The sequence below is a fragment of the Lemur catta genome, chromosome 11 (assembly GCF_020740605.2).
Source record: "Lemur catta isolate mLemCat1 chromosome 11, mLemCat1.pri, whole genome shotgun sequence".
NCBI classification, from domain to species: domain Eukaryota; kingdom Metazoa; phylum Chordata; class Mammalia; order Primates; family Lemuridae; genus Lemur; species Lemur catta.
Window position 1 is genome coordinate 91,225,246 of NC_059138.1, and position 16,013 is coordinate 91,241,258.

At 45.4% G+C, this 16,013-nt stretch overlaps 1 protein-coding gene across 4 annotated transcripts in view; it reads left to right on the top strand.

Moving 5' to 3' along the window:
* LOC123647677 (ATP-binding cassette sub-family A member 13-like) overlaps window positions 1–16,013 on the top strand; it is a 399,770-nt gene that overhangs the window by 43,509 nt on the left and 340,248 nt on the right. For all 4 annotated transcript variants that reach the window (XM_045565332.1, XM_045565334.1, XM_045565333.1 and 1 more), the window contains exons 12-16: window positions 778–887; window positions 6,742–6,860; window positions 13,376–13,539; window positions 14,284–14,363; window positions 15,064–15,185. In XM_045565332.1, coding sequence (XP_045421288.1) covers window positions 778–887; window positions 6,742–6,860; window positions 13,376–13,539; window positions 14,284–14,363; window positions 15,064–15,185 — 595 coding nt within the window. The remainder of the gene's footprint in view (window positions 1–777; window positions 888–6,741; window positions 6,861–13,375; window positions 13,540–14,283; window positions 14,364–15,063; window positions 15,186–16,013) is intronic.

Sequence of the window (16,013 nt, forward strand, 5' to 3'; positions counted from 1 at the left end):
TGCCCCTGCCTTTCTCTCAGTTCCACGTGGAGATTGGAGGTACCATCTCAATCCTCATTCATTTGCCCCACGAGTTGACCTATTTCCTGCTAGTTCTGTTGCTACGGGGCTGCACCTTGAATCCAATTACTATTGTTTTTTTAATTTCAGAATATTATGGGAATACAAACACTTTGGTTACATATATTGCCTTTAAAGCTTGGAAGGATGTTCTTAGTTAAGGAAATAGATGTCCATTGGCACAAAGATCCATCACTACCTTGAAATTCCACGGCTAGCTTTCAGAGCATCCTGGCTCAGCTCCTCATTGCCTCCCACCGCAGACTACACTCTGACTTTAGTGTTCTACTCTAAATTTTCTTTTGGATTGGAGGTGGTCCTGGGAACCTCCGTTCTCCACCAATCTGAGCTTTTATCTCAATTTTTTCAGTTCTCTGCAGAGGAAATTTACATCATAGCTCTACATACCATCGTGTTTTGACACCCTTTAATCATCTACCTTTGCACCTCAAGAGATTGAACCAAGGCAAGAAGGGAAAGCAAATATCAGGTTTATTAGCAACTAAATTGATGCTTTGAATGAATTTAGGAGACCTAAAGTTTTTTAAAGGTCTAAACTGTGTTATCCATGTTTTTCTTATGTCCCTGGGAAGTAAATATGGTTGTGCATGGAGGATGGTTCTTACATGTATGTTATGACTTAGCCTTCTACACAGTACACGTGCACATGGGTTGCAGATTTTTACCCTTTGCTGCCATTGTCTATTTTTTTCTAAGTGTTGTTGAGATGTGTCAAGTTTCCTGGCATCCTGTGAAGCCTCCAGCAGCCATCGAGATGCTGCAGAAAGTGAAGATGATGGTTTTGCGTGTGCTCATCATCTTTGCAGGTGAGCTGCCTATGTAAGAAGTGCTTGATAATTGCCCCGTGCCAATTTTCAGAGTGTGGCTGTCAGAGAGACCGGTAGATGATTGCTTTTAGAGCAAAGCACAGCCTTCTTAGCTGGACTACAAGGCCCTGAGGGGTCTGGACCAACCTCTCCAGCCTCATTCCCACCGCTGGGACTCTGCTGCAGCCAGACTGCATAGTCCCTTCCTGCCACTGTGCTGGGCCTCCTGGGCTCTGTGTCTTTGCTCATGGAACGTGCTTACCCTGTCTCCTTGATCCAAGCTCCAGCTGTGCTCTGTGGCCCAGAGCTGGGGGCATCTCACCCAGAGGACTACCCCCATCTCCTTTGCTGCCAAGGACCTCGGGGAGACTTTGAGCAAATGCAGTACTGCACTTTCTTCTCTTATTTCTTACATGTCCCCCACCCACCACCACTAGAGTCCACACTTCTTGAAGACAGCAACCATGTCATAATCTCCTGTGTGCACCCAGCACCTGGCACGGAGGGTGCATTCCCACGATGTGTGCTGAGTGATCGGTGCCGTTAACCTGAGTTCCCTACACTGGCACTTACCACTTGTATTTTAGTTTGTGGTACCTTATTTTCCTGCAGTAGCCTATAAGCTCACTGAAAGTAGGATCAGTCTCTTATTAAATTGTGTGTCTCCGTAATACTCGGTGCAATGTCCAGTCATAGTGAGTGACTCTATTGTAAATAAATTAATTCGTCTACTAAGATAGTACTTACCATATCCATTACTGTGCATTTCAGTGCAATCTCTATTTAATGCCACTGTGGAAGGAGAGTCCCATGAGCTGCCTTACAGGGTAACTCGATTGCTTTGTTACTTTCTCTAATATGTAAGTATTAGGTTTTAGGGCACATGTGAGGCCATGGAATGGGCTGCTGCTATTTAAGTAATTGCCATGTGCACACGTCTGTGCCTTCCCAGGGCTGAGTCCTCTCAGTGGACTGCTGGGCCGTGGGCGCTGGGTTGGTGAAGGGCATTGGATGCTGGAGAGATGAATCTGAGTCCAGAAGAGGAGGGCCGGGGAGTAGGAATGGGGAAGCTGTGGGTGGATTTGATTAAACTAAGTCAAAATGAGGGAAGAGAGAAGTCACTTGGGTGCACCTTAGCTCCTTATCCCTGTGTGGAGCTCCGCATGGCTGGCCCTGGGCTCCCTGTCCCTTCAGCTCATCTGATACCATATGTTCACTCTCCTACCTTCCCCTGACTTATTGTTAGACTGTTATTGTTATTATTTAGATTAGTATTAGATTATTGTATTATCATTCTTAGATTAGGTGTTATTTCCTCTGGAAAGCTTTTCGGGTAACCCTGCCCCAGGGAACCCCCTGTGGTGGCCTGTCTGGGGTCAGGTGGCCCTGCCTGGGCTCTCGCCATGGTGGTTTGACTTCCGTGTTTGGCTCTTACCACTGTGTGCTGTTCTGATTATGAATGAGTGTCTCTTCTGCAGCCATGAGGACTGTGCCTATCTATTAATCATGCTAAACCCAGCATATGGAGATTGGAACATAAGAGACATGGATCGATGTTTGTTGAATGAATACATAAATAAATGCCGGGAGGCTGTCTACACTTACGGCTTGGTTCACTGGAATTCCTAAGTGTGCAATCTGTCCTCATGGCAATGTTCTGCTGTAAAGAGGCAGTGGATGGCCCATGAGTGTGCTCTGGGCCCATTCTGTACTACTGAGCCAACTGCATGGGGCCAGGGAGGATGTTGTAGGGAGAAGAGTCTGGCTTCCCCAGGAGGGGCACGGTGGATGCATGCCCAAAGTCCACCCCCAGAGAGGAAAGGTCACTGGCCCCAGGGTGTGGGGGGCAGAGACTGGGAACCAGGAGTACAGACCAGCACCCATGGGAAGTGCAAGTGAGGGGAAGTGAGCCTTGGGAAGAACCAGCTTGTCAAATCCTTTTTTCAAAACAAACTCAAACAAATAAGGTAAGTTCTGGTACTGGTAAGTGTTAGGAAGAAGCTAAAGTAAGGTGATGCAGGTGAGAGTGAGGGGTGGAGGAGAAGAGGAGACTCGGGGGTGCAGCTTGGATGGGACATTTCAGGTGAGACCCGCGAGGTGAGAGTGTGTATCTGCTCTGTCCACTGTTGCACCCCTGGGTCTAGGAAACACCCTGACGTAGACGCGGTGGGCATTCATTCACTACATGCTGAAGGATTGGATGGATCCGTGTGAGTGCTGGCCCTAGGCTGGCCACTTGTCACTGTTCGGGTTAATCCGCACAACCACTTATGGGGCTCTGGCCAATGTGCTGGACCTCCTGGTCGGCAAGGCTACTTCCTCAGTAATGTGATGGCCCCCTGTGGTTATGCAAGGTCGAGTCTGGTAAGGCTTCATTGTTCTCACATGTCTGCAGGTGCAGAATCAAACTCGACTCTTACAAGAAATGATGTAATGGAAGGAGCAGGTGTTTTAGTTCCAACCAGCTGAGTTTGACTCTTCACACTAGCTGAGTGACACAGGGCAGCGACCGAGTCTCTGTGAGCCTTGGACAAAGAATAGGGTGACACTGATTTCAAAGTGCAGTTGAGGGGATTCAATAAAATGAGGCCACAAACACAAGTCACCTCCGGGGCCTTGCCTGTCGCGGGTGCCTTGGACCTGCTACTTTCCTTCCCTGGTCACGGTGCAAGTTGGAGATGAGCCACCCTGCACACCATTGCGGAAACCACGTCTCGGCTTACAAAGCTGGTTTCCCAGCGAAAATTAGTGATTTAGGGACTATCTGTCACAGGATCAGTTCTAATATACTCACTCACCTCTTTTTAATACAAACATTTCTTTGAACCCAAGAATTAATTGATTAATTGTTTGGCCTAAGAAACACGAAAAAGGAGCGAGGAATGGAGGGAGAAAGGAAGACAGCCTTGATGCAAGTGAAACCCCAGCTGCCATGGAGGGGTTTGTGGAGGGTTTTGTTTTTTTTTAAGACAATCTCTACATCCAATTAGATGTTGTGAACATTGACAATATGGTTGAATATAAAGTGATAAAGCATTAGGTATCTAAGTACACCTTAGCATGGCCGATAAATGATTTCAGCACGTGGAATCATCCTCTGGTAAAATTCAAACCTCTTTCTGGTTCTCAGATGCTTATCTGGCTTGTTGAATTCAGCCATGTTTGAAGATTTAATTATTTTGACATTTCACAGTCAGCTAAGGTAATGGATTTTAAATGAATTAAACATTCATTAGTGCCTGAATTTATATTTATTTTGCCATTCTGTATTGCAGCTGCTAAATTAATATAGCATGCTTGAAATCATATTAGTAACAGAAAATTAATTTTTAATTTTTGTATTTTATTTCAAAAAAAACCTCAAGCATGACTAATATTTGAACTGCCACCCCACTTGCCTTATTGAATTGTTACCCCATCCTACAGACTAGGAGGGCAGTGATAGATCCAGAAAAGGTTAAAGGGCCACCCCACAAAGATTTGAGGTGGAAGGGACCAAAATGGGCAGGTGGCTCCTCTTCTCTCACACCACAGGAAGAGCAGTCAGATCCGTTGTAGTGTTATTATCATTATTGAAGAGGAAGTAGCTATTGCCATATCACAGAGCTGACTTTGCTGTCTCCATGAGGGATGCTGTCATCTTCCTCCTCCTGATCTAATGCTTTGTGTATGACAACGGCAATCGCACGAGGGCCCAGCGGGCCCAAGGAACCAGAAGAAACCTCATTGGGCATCTATGTTAATCTTCTAGTTTCACGGTCTGGCAAGTTGAGGCCCAGAGAGTGTGAGTGAGCTGCTCAGGGCTTTGGAGGAAAGTCAGAGCCCCTCTTGATCCGTGGGGCTGGAGGGAGCAGAGTGGAGGGGTCCAGGGTAAGCTGGCAGATCTGCAAAGGCAAGGTGAGGTCTCTGAATGTGTCCTCAGAGCCAAGAAGAGGGACCAGAGCAGGCAGGAAGGGCTGGAGCCAAGGGTGTGAAGAAGCAGTGTGAGCTGGGGAAAGAGGACCCGGGAGAGTGGGAGGAGCCTCGAAACAGGATCTTACCAGAGTCAGGACACTTGTCAAGTGTCCTCAGGGGCAGCTTCAAGACAATGTCAGAAGCAGGGGCAGATGGAGGCCGAGTGGCTTGACGGCTCAGCACGGCTTCCCGAGACGATATCACCCCTGATTTGACCTTGCAGAAATTCCGGGTGTGGCCACTGTCTAGTCCATGTCATCATTTTACATTAAGGGAATAAGAGGTCGTCACAGCCCATGAACTTGCCTAAGGCCACACCGTTGGGACAGCTTTTTCGTGTTACATTCTTTCTTCTTTAATCTTGAACAGTGTAATTCCTAAACATGTTATTATGTCTTCTCCAAAGCAGAGGGTCCGTTTATGCTTAAAGATAAATGCTGTGATCCCTCACCAGAGTGGCACATTTGTTACAATGGACACATTACCACCCAGGGTCCACAGTTTACAGTAGGGTTCACTCTGGCGTTGCACATTCCAGGGCGTGGACAAATGTATGACATGTGTCCATCTGTAGCATCTCACAGAACAGTTTTGCTGCCCTCACAGTCCCCCCTGCTCTGCCTCCCCACACCTCCCTCCCCAGCCTCTGGCAACCGCTGATTTTTTTTACTGTGTCTGCAGTTTTACCTGAATGTCATAGAGTTGAAATTGTACGCTATGTAGCCTTTTCAGATGGGCCTTTTTCACTTTGTAATATGCCCAACCTGTTTTTTAAAATTACTTTGGAGAAACAATGTAATAATTTAAAAGTCAGGATTTAATGTCGTCTTTAATTGAAAAAATGAAAAAGATTGTATTCTTCATAAAAAGACATTTTATTTTCTGTCGTGCGCAAGCATCTAGAAGGTAGGAAGCCACGTGCTAGGGGTCACAGTGGCAGGAAGGCAGAGGTGAGAGGAGCCGCACCGGGTCCGTGCTGGGGGGTGACCGTGGGCGACCCCGCAGGGAGGGGAGCACAGGCGTCCGCACAGCCGAGCGCGAGGGGCCCTGGCCGGCCGGGGAGAGGCGGGTGTCCCGAGGCGGAGGCTGAAAGGTCGTGGATTCCGGCGGGAAGCAGGGGTGCCTTGAGCAGGTGGCCTTGAGCAGACGGCGGGAACACCGGGCGGGCCCGAGGGAGTGGAGGGGCCTGTGGCTGCGGAAAGGCTTTGGATGCAACGAGGAGCCTTCGGGCGGTTTCCTGTCCCCGGAGGACCTCCCTTGAGGAAGAGCCCTGTGGCTCAGGCTGGAGGGGGATGGGAGAGGCGAGATGCGAGCGGGCCCTGTCAGGAGCCTGGCGCTCTCCCGGGCGTGCCCTGGTGGGTGCTGGACAAAGGCACGAGTCACAGATCGTGAGCCGGCGGCATGACTGGCTGAGCCCGTGGGGAGACTGGTTGGCTGTGAGGAGCAGTGCGCAGGTGGCGGAGGGTCGGGGCTGGCTTCCGGGGGTGCCTGTGAGGCCTGGAGGAGGGGGACGGTCACAAATAGACGTGCATGTAAGTCATCCTTCCAACGGGGGCCTCTGAGAACCACGGAGGGCACTGTTGGTGAAACCGAGACCGCCCTGGCTATCTGGGGTGAATGGTACCCTGCCTGTGGGGTCGCAGAAGAGGGCCAGTCTGGGGAAATAGAGGAAGTTAATTTCTATGAAATCAATTAGGCCCCGAAAAAACAAAGTGTTTATTTAATTACATTTGGAGCTCAAAAGGCTCAGCTTTGCCCTCATCAGCTGCAGGTTCATCTTGATGGTTTACGAAATGTTTAGAAAATTTTATTCTTTTGAATCTTTAAAAAGTGATTTTGTGAAAGTGGCTAGTTCAGGAGAGGACTGTTTACCAATTAACTTCTGTGTTTCTTCTGGCAGAAAACCCTTCCTTGATCAAGGACATTTTGTGTGCTACTCTGCGTTGCAAGCAAGGTGGGATAAGCCATCTCATCTCCTCTGCTATACGAAGTGTCACTTTGGTACACGACCACTATCAGGTTTGTCATCTTCTAAATTTCAGAGAATTTCATGTTCGTTACCACTGGCCCTTGCCAGGCAGTCAAGTCATCCCAAGCTTGCTGCCTGGAGCTTCCAGCCACAGCGGCTGTGTCAGGCAGTCCTGCTGCAAGTCAGGCTTGCAGAGGGATTGCTCACCCTCTCCACCTCCCGGGTTCCCAGTGCCGTACTGGGGTTGACTGGCACCAAGGAATGAGACCTGATTGTGAATTTTCAGGAGTTTTGCAGGCCAGTTGTTAAACATAGACATAACTAAAAATCATATTATATAAATTTGTGATGGAATAAATTATGTTAAAAACAAAGTAATAAATACTCAAGATTTATCATTTCCTAATAGTTTTAGGATGTTCTACTATTTTCTGTCCTCCTGAGATTATTTGCCTCTGTTGAATCTCTGTGATGGAAATACTATGTATTAATAGCTATGTGCTACTATGTAGTTCTTCCAAACTCTATGTTCAGTAGTATCATGTTGGTAGCTTGAACTAGACCATGTGGGAGCATTTACACCATGGAAATTGGCAAGTGCTACAAATAGGGTCTTTTCCCCCCCCTGGAGAGTTATTTTTAAATGTTTATCAGCCCATCACTGGCTCTAACTAACTAATTGAACACACTGGCAAGTACCAAGAACTGATGGCTGAATGGGAACTGGCATAGTAGTTTCTTTTATGTTAATTTGGACAAGTGCCCCATGAGCTCCCATGCAGGGTCTCCACGTAAAGCTGGCTGGGAGGATGTGACTTTTCTCTGGGACCTACTCCCTTGCTTTGGAATTAAGACCGCTGGGTCCCCAGGCAGGCCTGACCTGTGTAAGCAGCTTGGGCAATGGCAGTGTTTTCCCAGCAATGGAGTGAAGGCTTGTCTTTCTTCTAGATCCAGTTCTGAATGTTGTTTACTGCTTTTGTGGTACAGTAACTGACAGTCATATGTCCAGTGAATTTTGGATTATCACAGAAAGCAGAGAGAGGGATGATGCCTGGAGAGATCAGAGGTGGCCATGTCAAACTCCCACAGCATGGTGCGCGTGTGGGGGCCTCCTCTCTGGGGCAGTGAGGGGAAGGAGTGCGAGCTGCTAATCGCCAGCTGCTGCGCTGCGGCCTTGGGGGAGTGGTGCATGTGGACAGGAAGCCTGTGCAGTCGCTCGTCATTTGTCATATTTACATTGACTTATTCGGTCATCAGTTTCTTATTTCTAGGTTGTGTATATCTTTGTCAGGTATTAAATGTGGATACAGAAAAAACAAAAACAAACAAATTCAGAAAATTTTTGAGTGCTGAGTGAAGATTGTGTTAATAAAACAGGCAAGAGACTTCAGCTTTTAAAACAACTGATTCAAGACTGTATTCATAGTTCAGATTGTTATATGATCATCAACAATTCTGGACAGTAACAGTTAGGTTCATTTTGCTAAAGAGCAGAAGTTCCTGTCTCTAATGACAAAAATAGAATATTGCTTATCTGAGGATGCCAAGCTTCCAGGATGGGTTTGTGGTTCAAGAGCTTTCAGTGTGTGAGACTTTCAGAAATATGAATCTTTTCCAGGCTGTGGGATATGAATGCCCAAGAGAGGTAGGCAAAGGACACAATGCCATTTTTAGTTTTTCAATATCTAAATAAATATTCTAACACATAGTTTTCGCAGTACTAACACAGAATTCCAATTGGAAGTGAAAGTCGCAACTGATTGATATGATTGAAGTTTGGGGGTTTAACTTTCCATACCCTTTTCCACGTTTTGTTCCAAACAGTAGATAGTAGCAATAAGGAGCTAAATAGGAATCAGAAATTGAATGTCAAAAATGAAAGCAAGTGTGCAATGAGTCTCAACACTTCTGGGGTAAGCTGAATCAGAGAATGTGGCTGGAACTCCAGGTTGAACCTGGGCTTCCTGTCACCTTCCTAAATCTAAACCTTTGGGCCCACCTGTGTACACGCACCTGCTAGTTCCTGGACAATTACAGGCCTGATCTAGCCAGAGAAGGAGAGGCTGATGTACACTGTCTTTTCCACGTGGTGATCTTACCAAATCCCAAAAGTATCGTTTAGTGAATGTCAGTCTCAACCTAGTGCTAGACACTTCTTTCCTTGCAGCCTGGTACCCCTGTGCTGAAGAAAGTTGGAACTTTTCTTCCATTAGTCCCTGCTACTGGGTGGAATGTGCACTTCCTGCTTTGTCATCCTCTCTGTGTCAAAATTATTATTTTGTTAAATTTAAGAATGACATCTATAGCAAGAATATTAGAAATGCATTGGATAAAATTTAATTTGCATACAGTAACAAATTATGAACCAGAGCTTCTTTCTATGAGGGGATGCTCCACACACGGCAGAGTCCCTGTGCTGTGGATTTAATTCAATCAATTTTCTCAGAAGAAAGTGGTCCCCCAGGGAACACCCATCTATACCTATTGTTCTGACCTTGTTGTGTCTGTGCACCAGTGTGCTTTGAAGAGGGACCTCTAAGGAGGAAGGAGAATATTGGGCCTGTGAAATGTGTGGGTGAGAAAACTGGGGAAGGTTCAGGAAGATCCACACTTAGGTAAAAGAGCAGAGTGTGAAAGTTGCAGCGGCATCCATGCATGTTATTAGAAATGGACACACAGATTGGAGACTCGGGACTGGCCCCAGATGTCTCTCCGCCTTTCAGATGCACTGCGGGAGTTCGCTGCCATACTTTCCCTTTCTGCTTCCCTGTGGTTATGTTCAGACGATGAACGGGGTCTGTGCACCTGTCTTTAGGGGCAGGGAGTGAGAGGAAGCTGGAGGAGGCTGTGTCTCCGAGGACAGAGCAGGCAGTGGAAACCCCAGTGAGGAAGGGAAAGGAATCTCTTCCTTGAGTCCTGCTGCAAGTTTAAATGAAGAGACAGGCCTGAGTTGACCATTCCTGTTAGGCCCCCGCAGGCCACAGACACCACTCCACCAGGCTGCTCCACGTGGCTGAGTCTCGCTCCTCCCTTCCCTGGGTCTGAGCACGGCCTCGACACAGACTCACCCCTCCCCAGCCTTTCTGCACTGGGCTCCCAGGACCCGTCCTGGGCTCCTGCATCCTTGGCTGACCACCTCCACCTCCATGCCCGGTTCCGCTATGTGGTAGATGGCCTAGGCTTGGTCTCCAGACCTCTTCTCTTCTCTGTCTAGGCTCACGTGCTGAGCAATCTTATGCAGATTCACTTACAACCTAAAAATTCCAATTACTTCCTGACAATTTCCAGATTTCTTTCTCTGGCCAAGACCTCTCCTGAACTCCAGGCCAGAATGTTCTGTCATCTCCTTGGCTTCTCCACTTAGATGTCAGACAGGCCTCTCAACTCCACCCGTCTAAGAAAGGACTCTGGACCTTCCCACCCAATTTTTCCCTCCCCTGGTGTTCTTTTCCGAAGATGCTCGGGGCAATGACCTTGGCATACTTGGGAACCCTTTTTTGTTTTTTTCTGTTAGCAAACTCTGATTCTACCTTCCAAATGTTTCCAGAATCTGGCCGTGTTCTTCCACCTGCACCACATCTCACCCGGCTGGTGCAACAACCTCCCAGGCCTCTCCTCTTCCTCCCCTTGGCTCTGTCCTCAACCCTGGAGCCACAGTGATCCTTCTAAAGCTGCACCAGGTTATGTCACTTCTCTGCTGAGAGACACCCAGTGTCTTCCAACCCTATTCAGAATAAGTGCCAAAGTCCTAAAGGAGGCCATTGCAAGGTCCTGCCATCTGGGTGGCGGTCAACTCCTGCATGTCCCCCCTTGTGCATTCTTCTCCACCTCGCTGGCTCCTTCCAGCCCCCTCGGGGCATTTGCCTGACTGCTCCCGTTTCCTGCAGCGGGACTCCCGGATGGTGCTAAAGAAAGTTGTAAGCCCTCCGCTCAAACCTCCGGCCCTGCCCCCAGCCTTGTTCTTCTCCACATCACGTTGTGACATGCTGAGCAGTTTGTCCCTCCAGCAGCTCTCGGCTGTGCACCTCCCAGAGGCGGAGGCGAGGATTTCATCTCCTCCAGGCCAGCACCACATCTGCCTGGCACTTGGGAGGCGCTCAGTAAGGTTTTTTTGAGTGAATGGGTGGATAGTCCTGTAGGATTTCCATTCTAGTTTCACACCCAAATCGCTTGGGGAAAAGTGAGCCTGGAAAGTGAACATATTAGTGGATGAATTAGACACAAGGAGTCACATGCTGTGGAAGGATCCCCTGGCTCAGCTCCCCCCACTGTGGTGAGATTTTGGCCCGCGGTGGTGTGAGCTCCGGTATTGTGATCGCGGCGTGGAGCTCGCAGTTCCTGAGAAGTCTCTCTCTCTCCCCAGCCTCCCTCAGCTGTGCCTGAGACCCACCCAGGGGCAGCCTCCAGGGCTCTGGGCCCCAAGAACACTTTAGCCTGCTTAGCTCCCTCTGGTCACTTGAATGATTCATGATTTTCCTCTGCAAGAGAAACTGACGGTGTTTTCAGAATAATATTTAGAAGTTTTATTTAGACAGAAATATTATCGAAGTGTTGACCTACATATGACACCTTCCCATAATTGGCATAACCTAAAACTATGCTTCCAATATCAGTTAGAATTGGGTGATACAAATAAAATGTGATGAAGCAAATAAATTATGATCATATGAAATAAATTATATATGGTAGAATAGCTGTGTCCAGGGAATGTGTATAGATTTATGTGTACGTCTGTAGCCACAGATGTAAATACATATGTGCTGCTTTTCATGTTGTTTTACATTTTAAATTACCTATATTTGTCACTTAATTCCATATATGATAAATATTTTGCATTTTCATCAATTTTTAGGTATTATTCAAAAAGATTTTTCTCTTTTTTCCCAAAATTATTGGTCTTTTGTAAAACTGGTTAATGCTTCTAGAAAGATGCTGATCAGGTGTCCATGAAATCTTGGAAAAGGATTGGGGATGGCTGAGAGCTGGGGCCCAGCCCTGGGCTTTTTCCTTGTGTGCTTTGGTGTCCCTGGGGCCCCTCCACCCGCAGCGGGGAGGACGGGATTCTTCCAGGCTGCTCTGCCAAACTTCAGGGCAGAGTTTTATCCACTGTATGTATATAGAGCTACATACAATTTCTTTCCAATTATTGGTTTTATGGCTTTTATTTTTGAAAAGCCTCTTTAATGTTTCTTTCATTTTCATTTTTTATGTTTTTTATTGTATATATGGACGGTGTACAACATGATGTTTTGATAAACATATATATAGTGAAATGGTTACTACAGTCAAGCAAATTAGCATATCTACAATCTCAGTTATCTGTGTATATGTGCATGTGTGTGGGGAGTGGTAAGAGCAACTAAAATCTTCTGTCTTAGCTAATTTCTAGTATATAATGCAATATTAGTAACTGTAATCCTCATGCTGTATGTTGGATCTCTAGATTTATTAACCTATATAACTGCAAATTTACACTTTTTGACCAAAATCTCACTATTCCCCCATTCACCGCTGGTAACCACCATTCTACTCTCTATTTCTGTGAGTTTGACTTTTGTTTTAATTCTATATATAAGTGGGATCATGGAGTATTTTCTGTAACTGACTTATTTCACTTAGCAGCTCTTCTAAGTTCGTCCACGTTGCTTCCAATGGCGTGATTTCCTTCTTCTTGTGACTGAATATTCCACTGTATGTGTCGCATTTTCTTTATCCTGGCATCTGGTGATGAACACTTAGGTTGATTTCGTATCATGGCTATTGTGAATGGTGCTTCAGTGAACATGAGAGTGCAGATAGCTCTTTGAGACACGATTTCATTTCCTTTGAATTTATTACCCAGAAGTAGGATTGCTGGATCATATGCTAGCTCTATTTTTAATATTTTGAGGAGCCTCCATACTGTTTTCCATAATGGTTGTATGGATTTACATTTCCACCCACAGTGTACAAGGGTTCCCATCTCTCCACACCCTGGCCAACACTTATCTCTTGTCCTTTTGATAACACCCATCCTGACAGGTGAGAGGTAGTATCTTACTGTGGTTTTGATTTGCATTTCCCTGAGGATTAGTGATGCAGAGCACTTTTCATATACCTGTTTGCCATTTTCATGTCTTCTTTGGGGAAATATCTATCAGGTCCTTTGCCCATTTTAAAAATTGGGTTATTTATTTATTTATTTATTTATTTATTTTTTAATGTTGAGTTGTGTGAGTTCCTAGGACCTGAGATCCAGAAAGTTAAGAGCCAGGCCATGCAGGGGGGCATTGCTTGTTGTCTGCCATCTATTGAAGAACGTGCTGTTTTGCCTGGCCGGTTAATGGCAGAGCCAGGAGTAAAAGCTGAGCTCCCCTATTTTATAGCCTAGGGCTCTTTCTACTACTCTGCAGTGCCCAGAAGCAATTGGACATGCTTGTTCATTCTCTATACTTCCTGAGGCTACAGGAAAAACTGACAATGAATGTAATACTTAGTGAGGGCACATGTTTATCTGGAAACCAGACTTAAGCTCATACAAATAAGTATGTATGTTTCTAACCTATATCATTGCTATGTTTTCCAGGAAATTGAAACAATATGGTCCTCGCCCAGTCAACAAAATTGTGAAAGTCTTAGCAGGAATCTCTCTAACATCCTGGAAAACTTCAAGAGCAGCTTGGAAAATGCCGCCAACCAGGACTGTGCATGCCAGCCCGGGCTGGAAACCCTGCAGCGGCACATGCACACGTAGGTGCTAACGTGTTCTCCTGCCTCCCCAGCACTGTCGTTCATAGAGAGATGTCACTTTTAAGTTGTGAATTTCAGACAACAGTCTGTGCCACATACTATCAATATATGTATCAATATATATATATTCTAAACAAAGTCAAAGTTTTCTGTGACTAAATTTTTAAGTGGTAAAATGTAAGAGCAGCATCAGCCAGAAGGCTAACTTTATTGGTGATCAAGATATTAGATCAAAATGTCATGATCCAAGGTGGCAATGTGGTATTAAATAGGTTCTGTATGAACAGTCAAATATTTTTTCAAATTACCTTCATATTTGATTAATTTTGCTCGTTCTCCAAGTATAAAGCCCAGGAAGAGGAAATCAGGGACTGTGTATTCTGCAGACAACTTATTCACAAAAAGAATTACGTTCATCTGACTCTTAACTTCCTGATTTCTCCTATGTTCCATGATCTATTCTATCTATTCTTTTCACAATTGCATTTACTATGCATCCGTATTCCCCTGATTCATCTTGCTTGGCAGGGGCTCTGAGAAGGAAACACTGCGGTGTGGGTATTAATGGGTATTCACATACAGATGGTGTCAGGAGACATGTGTGTAATTGTTGGAAGAATGTTATGGAAATGTGATCTTGTTATCCAGCTCATCTCCTGGGAACTGAGACAGTGTTATTCAGTCCAACATTGTTTCTGATGGTTTTATCTCGCCTAATTTAGCTTTAGTTTTCTGCCATTTTAGGTTGGCCAAAAGCCTCGAGGATTCTTGGTCATCAGAGAGCCCCATTACGACTTTTCTTAGTGATTTCATAGTCACTGAGGGTAAGTACATGGTCTTTCAAGTTTGCTTGATTAAAAATTAAATTTAGTTTCTCATGTAAATATATTACTAAAATAAAACATAAAAATGAAAAGTTATGCTATATGTTATAATCATTTAGAACTTGGCTGGTCTGATCTATTTGGGGTTTTTAAGGAATGTCCCAAAATCCTGGAGTACTAAAATCAGTGGAGGAAGGAAGAGAAACTTCTGTGGTCTGGATTTTGCTCTGGCCCTGCCTCCCTGGACAAGCCAGTTGATGTCTATGAGTTTCTGTTCTTCAACTATTCCATCTGTACAATTCATGAAGCTTCTTGCAGCATCAGTATGCCAAGTCTCAAGATGTCTGGCACATTCTTAGTGAGATAAGCAGACACATGTAGAGCAGTGAGCTTCCTATGCACTTGGTCACTCTTCCCTAGGAAAAACCTCTTTCTAAAGTGAATCTTAAAGCATACAGGTCTTAGAGAGTAAACCAGTGACTAGAAAAAAGCCACATAACCTGGGATTTTGGTTTACTTGTAGTCTGCATTATCTGTTACCCCTTGAGGAGTAAGATTTGACTTTATTTAGCGTCTCTTATGGGCTGGATAGAGTGAAGGAAACTATTCTTGCCAGATTATAATATCCAATTTTGTTTTCACAGTCAGTAATAACCCAAACATTTATTATACAATTTCCTTCTTTTTGCTTATTTTTCAGATGTGAAAGTAAAGGATTTGATGAAGAACATCACCAAGTTGACTGAGGAGCTTCGATCTTCCATTAACATCTCACATGAAACTATCCACAGTGTTTTGGAAGCAAACATTTCCCACTCCAAGGTGGGTGCTGTTTCTTGTCTGTCTGTTTGCTCGTGGAAGGAGCCCTCGCCTGAAGCTACGCGTTTTGTTGTTTTGTTACCCTTTCCTCTCTTCCTCTCTCCTGTGGCTGGGGAAGGGGTTGCTGAACAATGATATGACTGGAGGCAGAAGGGAGATGAGGGAATGAGCGAGGAACCAAAGATTGTCATTGTTTCATTCCAATTCTTAGGGTCTTTGATTTTATAATATTGTCTTTATTTGGGGTTAGAAAGGATAAAGTTGGTTATGATATTTATTCCAGTGATTTCCAACTCTGATGCACAACACCCCACGGGGTTTCTAATTGGTTCAGTAAGTGTTGCAAAATTATCAAAACTATCCAAAAACAAAACCAGCTAAAAGTATCCAAAAATCAGCTGTGCTTTACTCTGAGTGAAGAGTAACGGTGTACAATCTGACTGCATGTCACAGCGGTGGCTTGTTGTGAAAGTAAATGAGGAATGACAGGCTGCTTCATCTCCAAGGTGGTTGGGAAGCACTTGTGGAGGCAACTGAAAAAAAAAAGACAAAACTATTAAAGAGCCATTGCAGCAAGTCATGGAGTGAGTGACACAAATGGGGGGCATGAGGGTGTGGTTTGCCCATGGCAGCGGGGAACAGGTAAATATCGTGTTGGCCATAGCCGATATCACCTGCATCCTTAGCAGGTGCAGTTCTGAGACATCCTTTCAGCACTTCTAGTTGTGGTTTCACCTTTCTGTACAGAGAACTTTCTAGAAGTAATAAGCATGTAGCTGACTCACAAATGAACATTTCAATTGACAGTCAGGTAGGCCCCAACACACATTT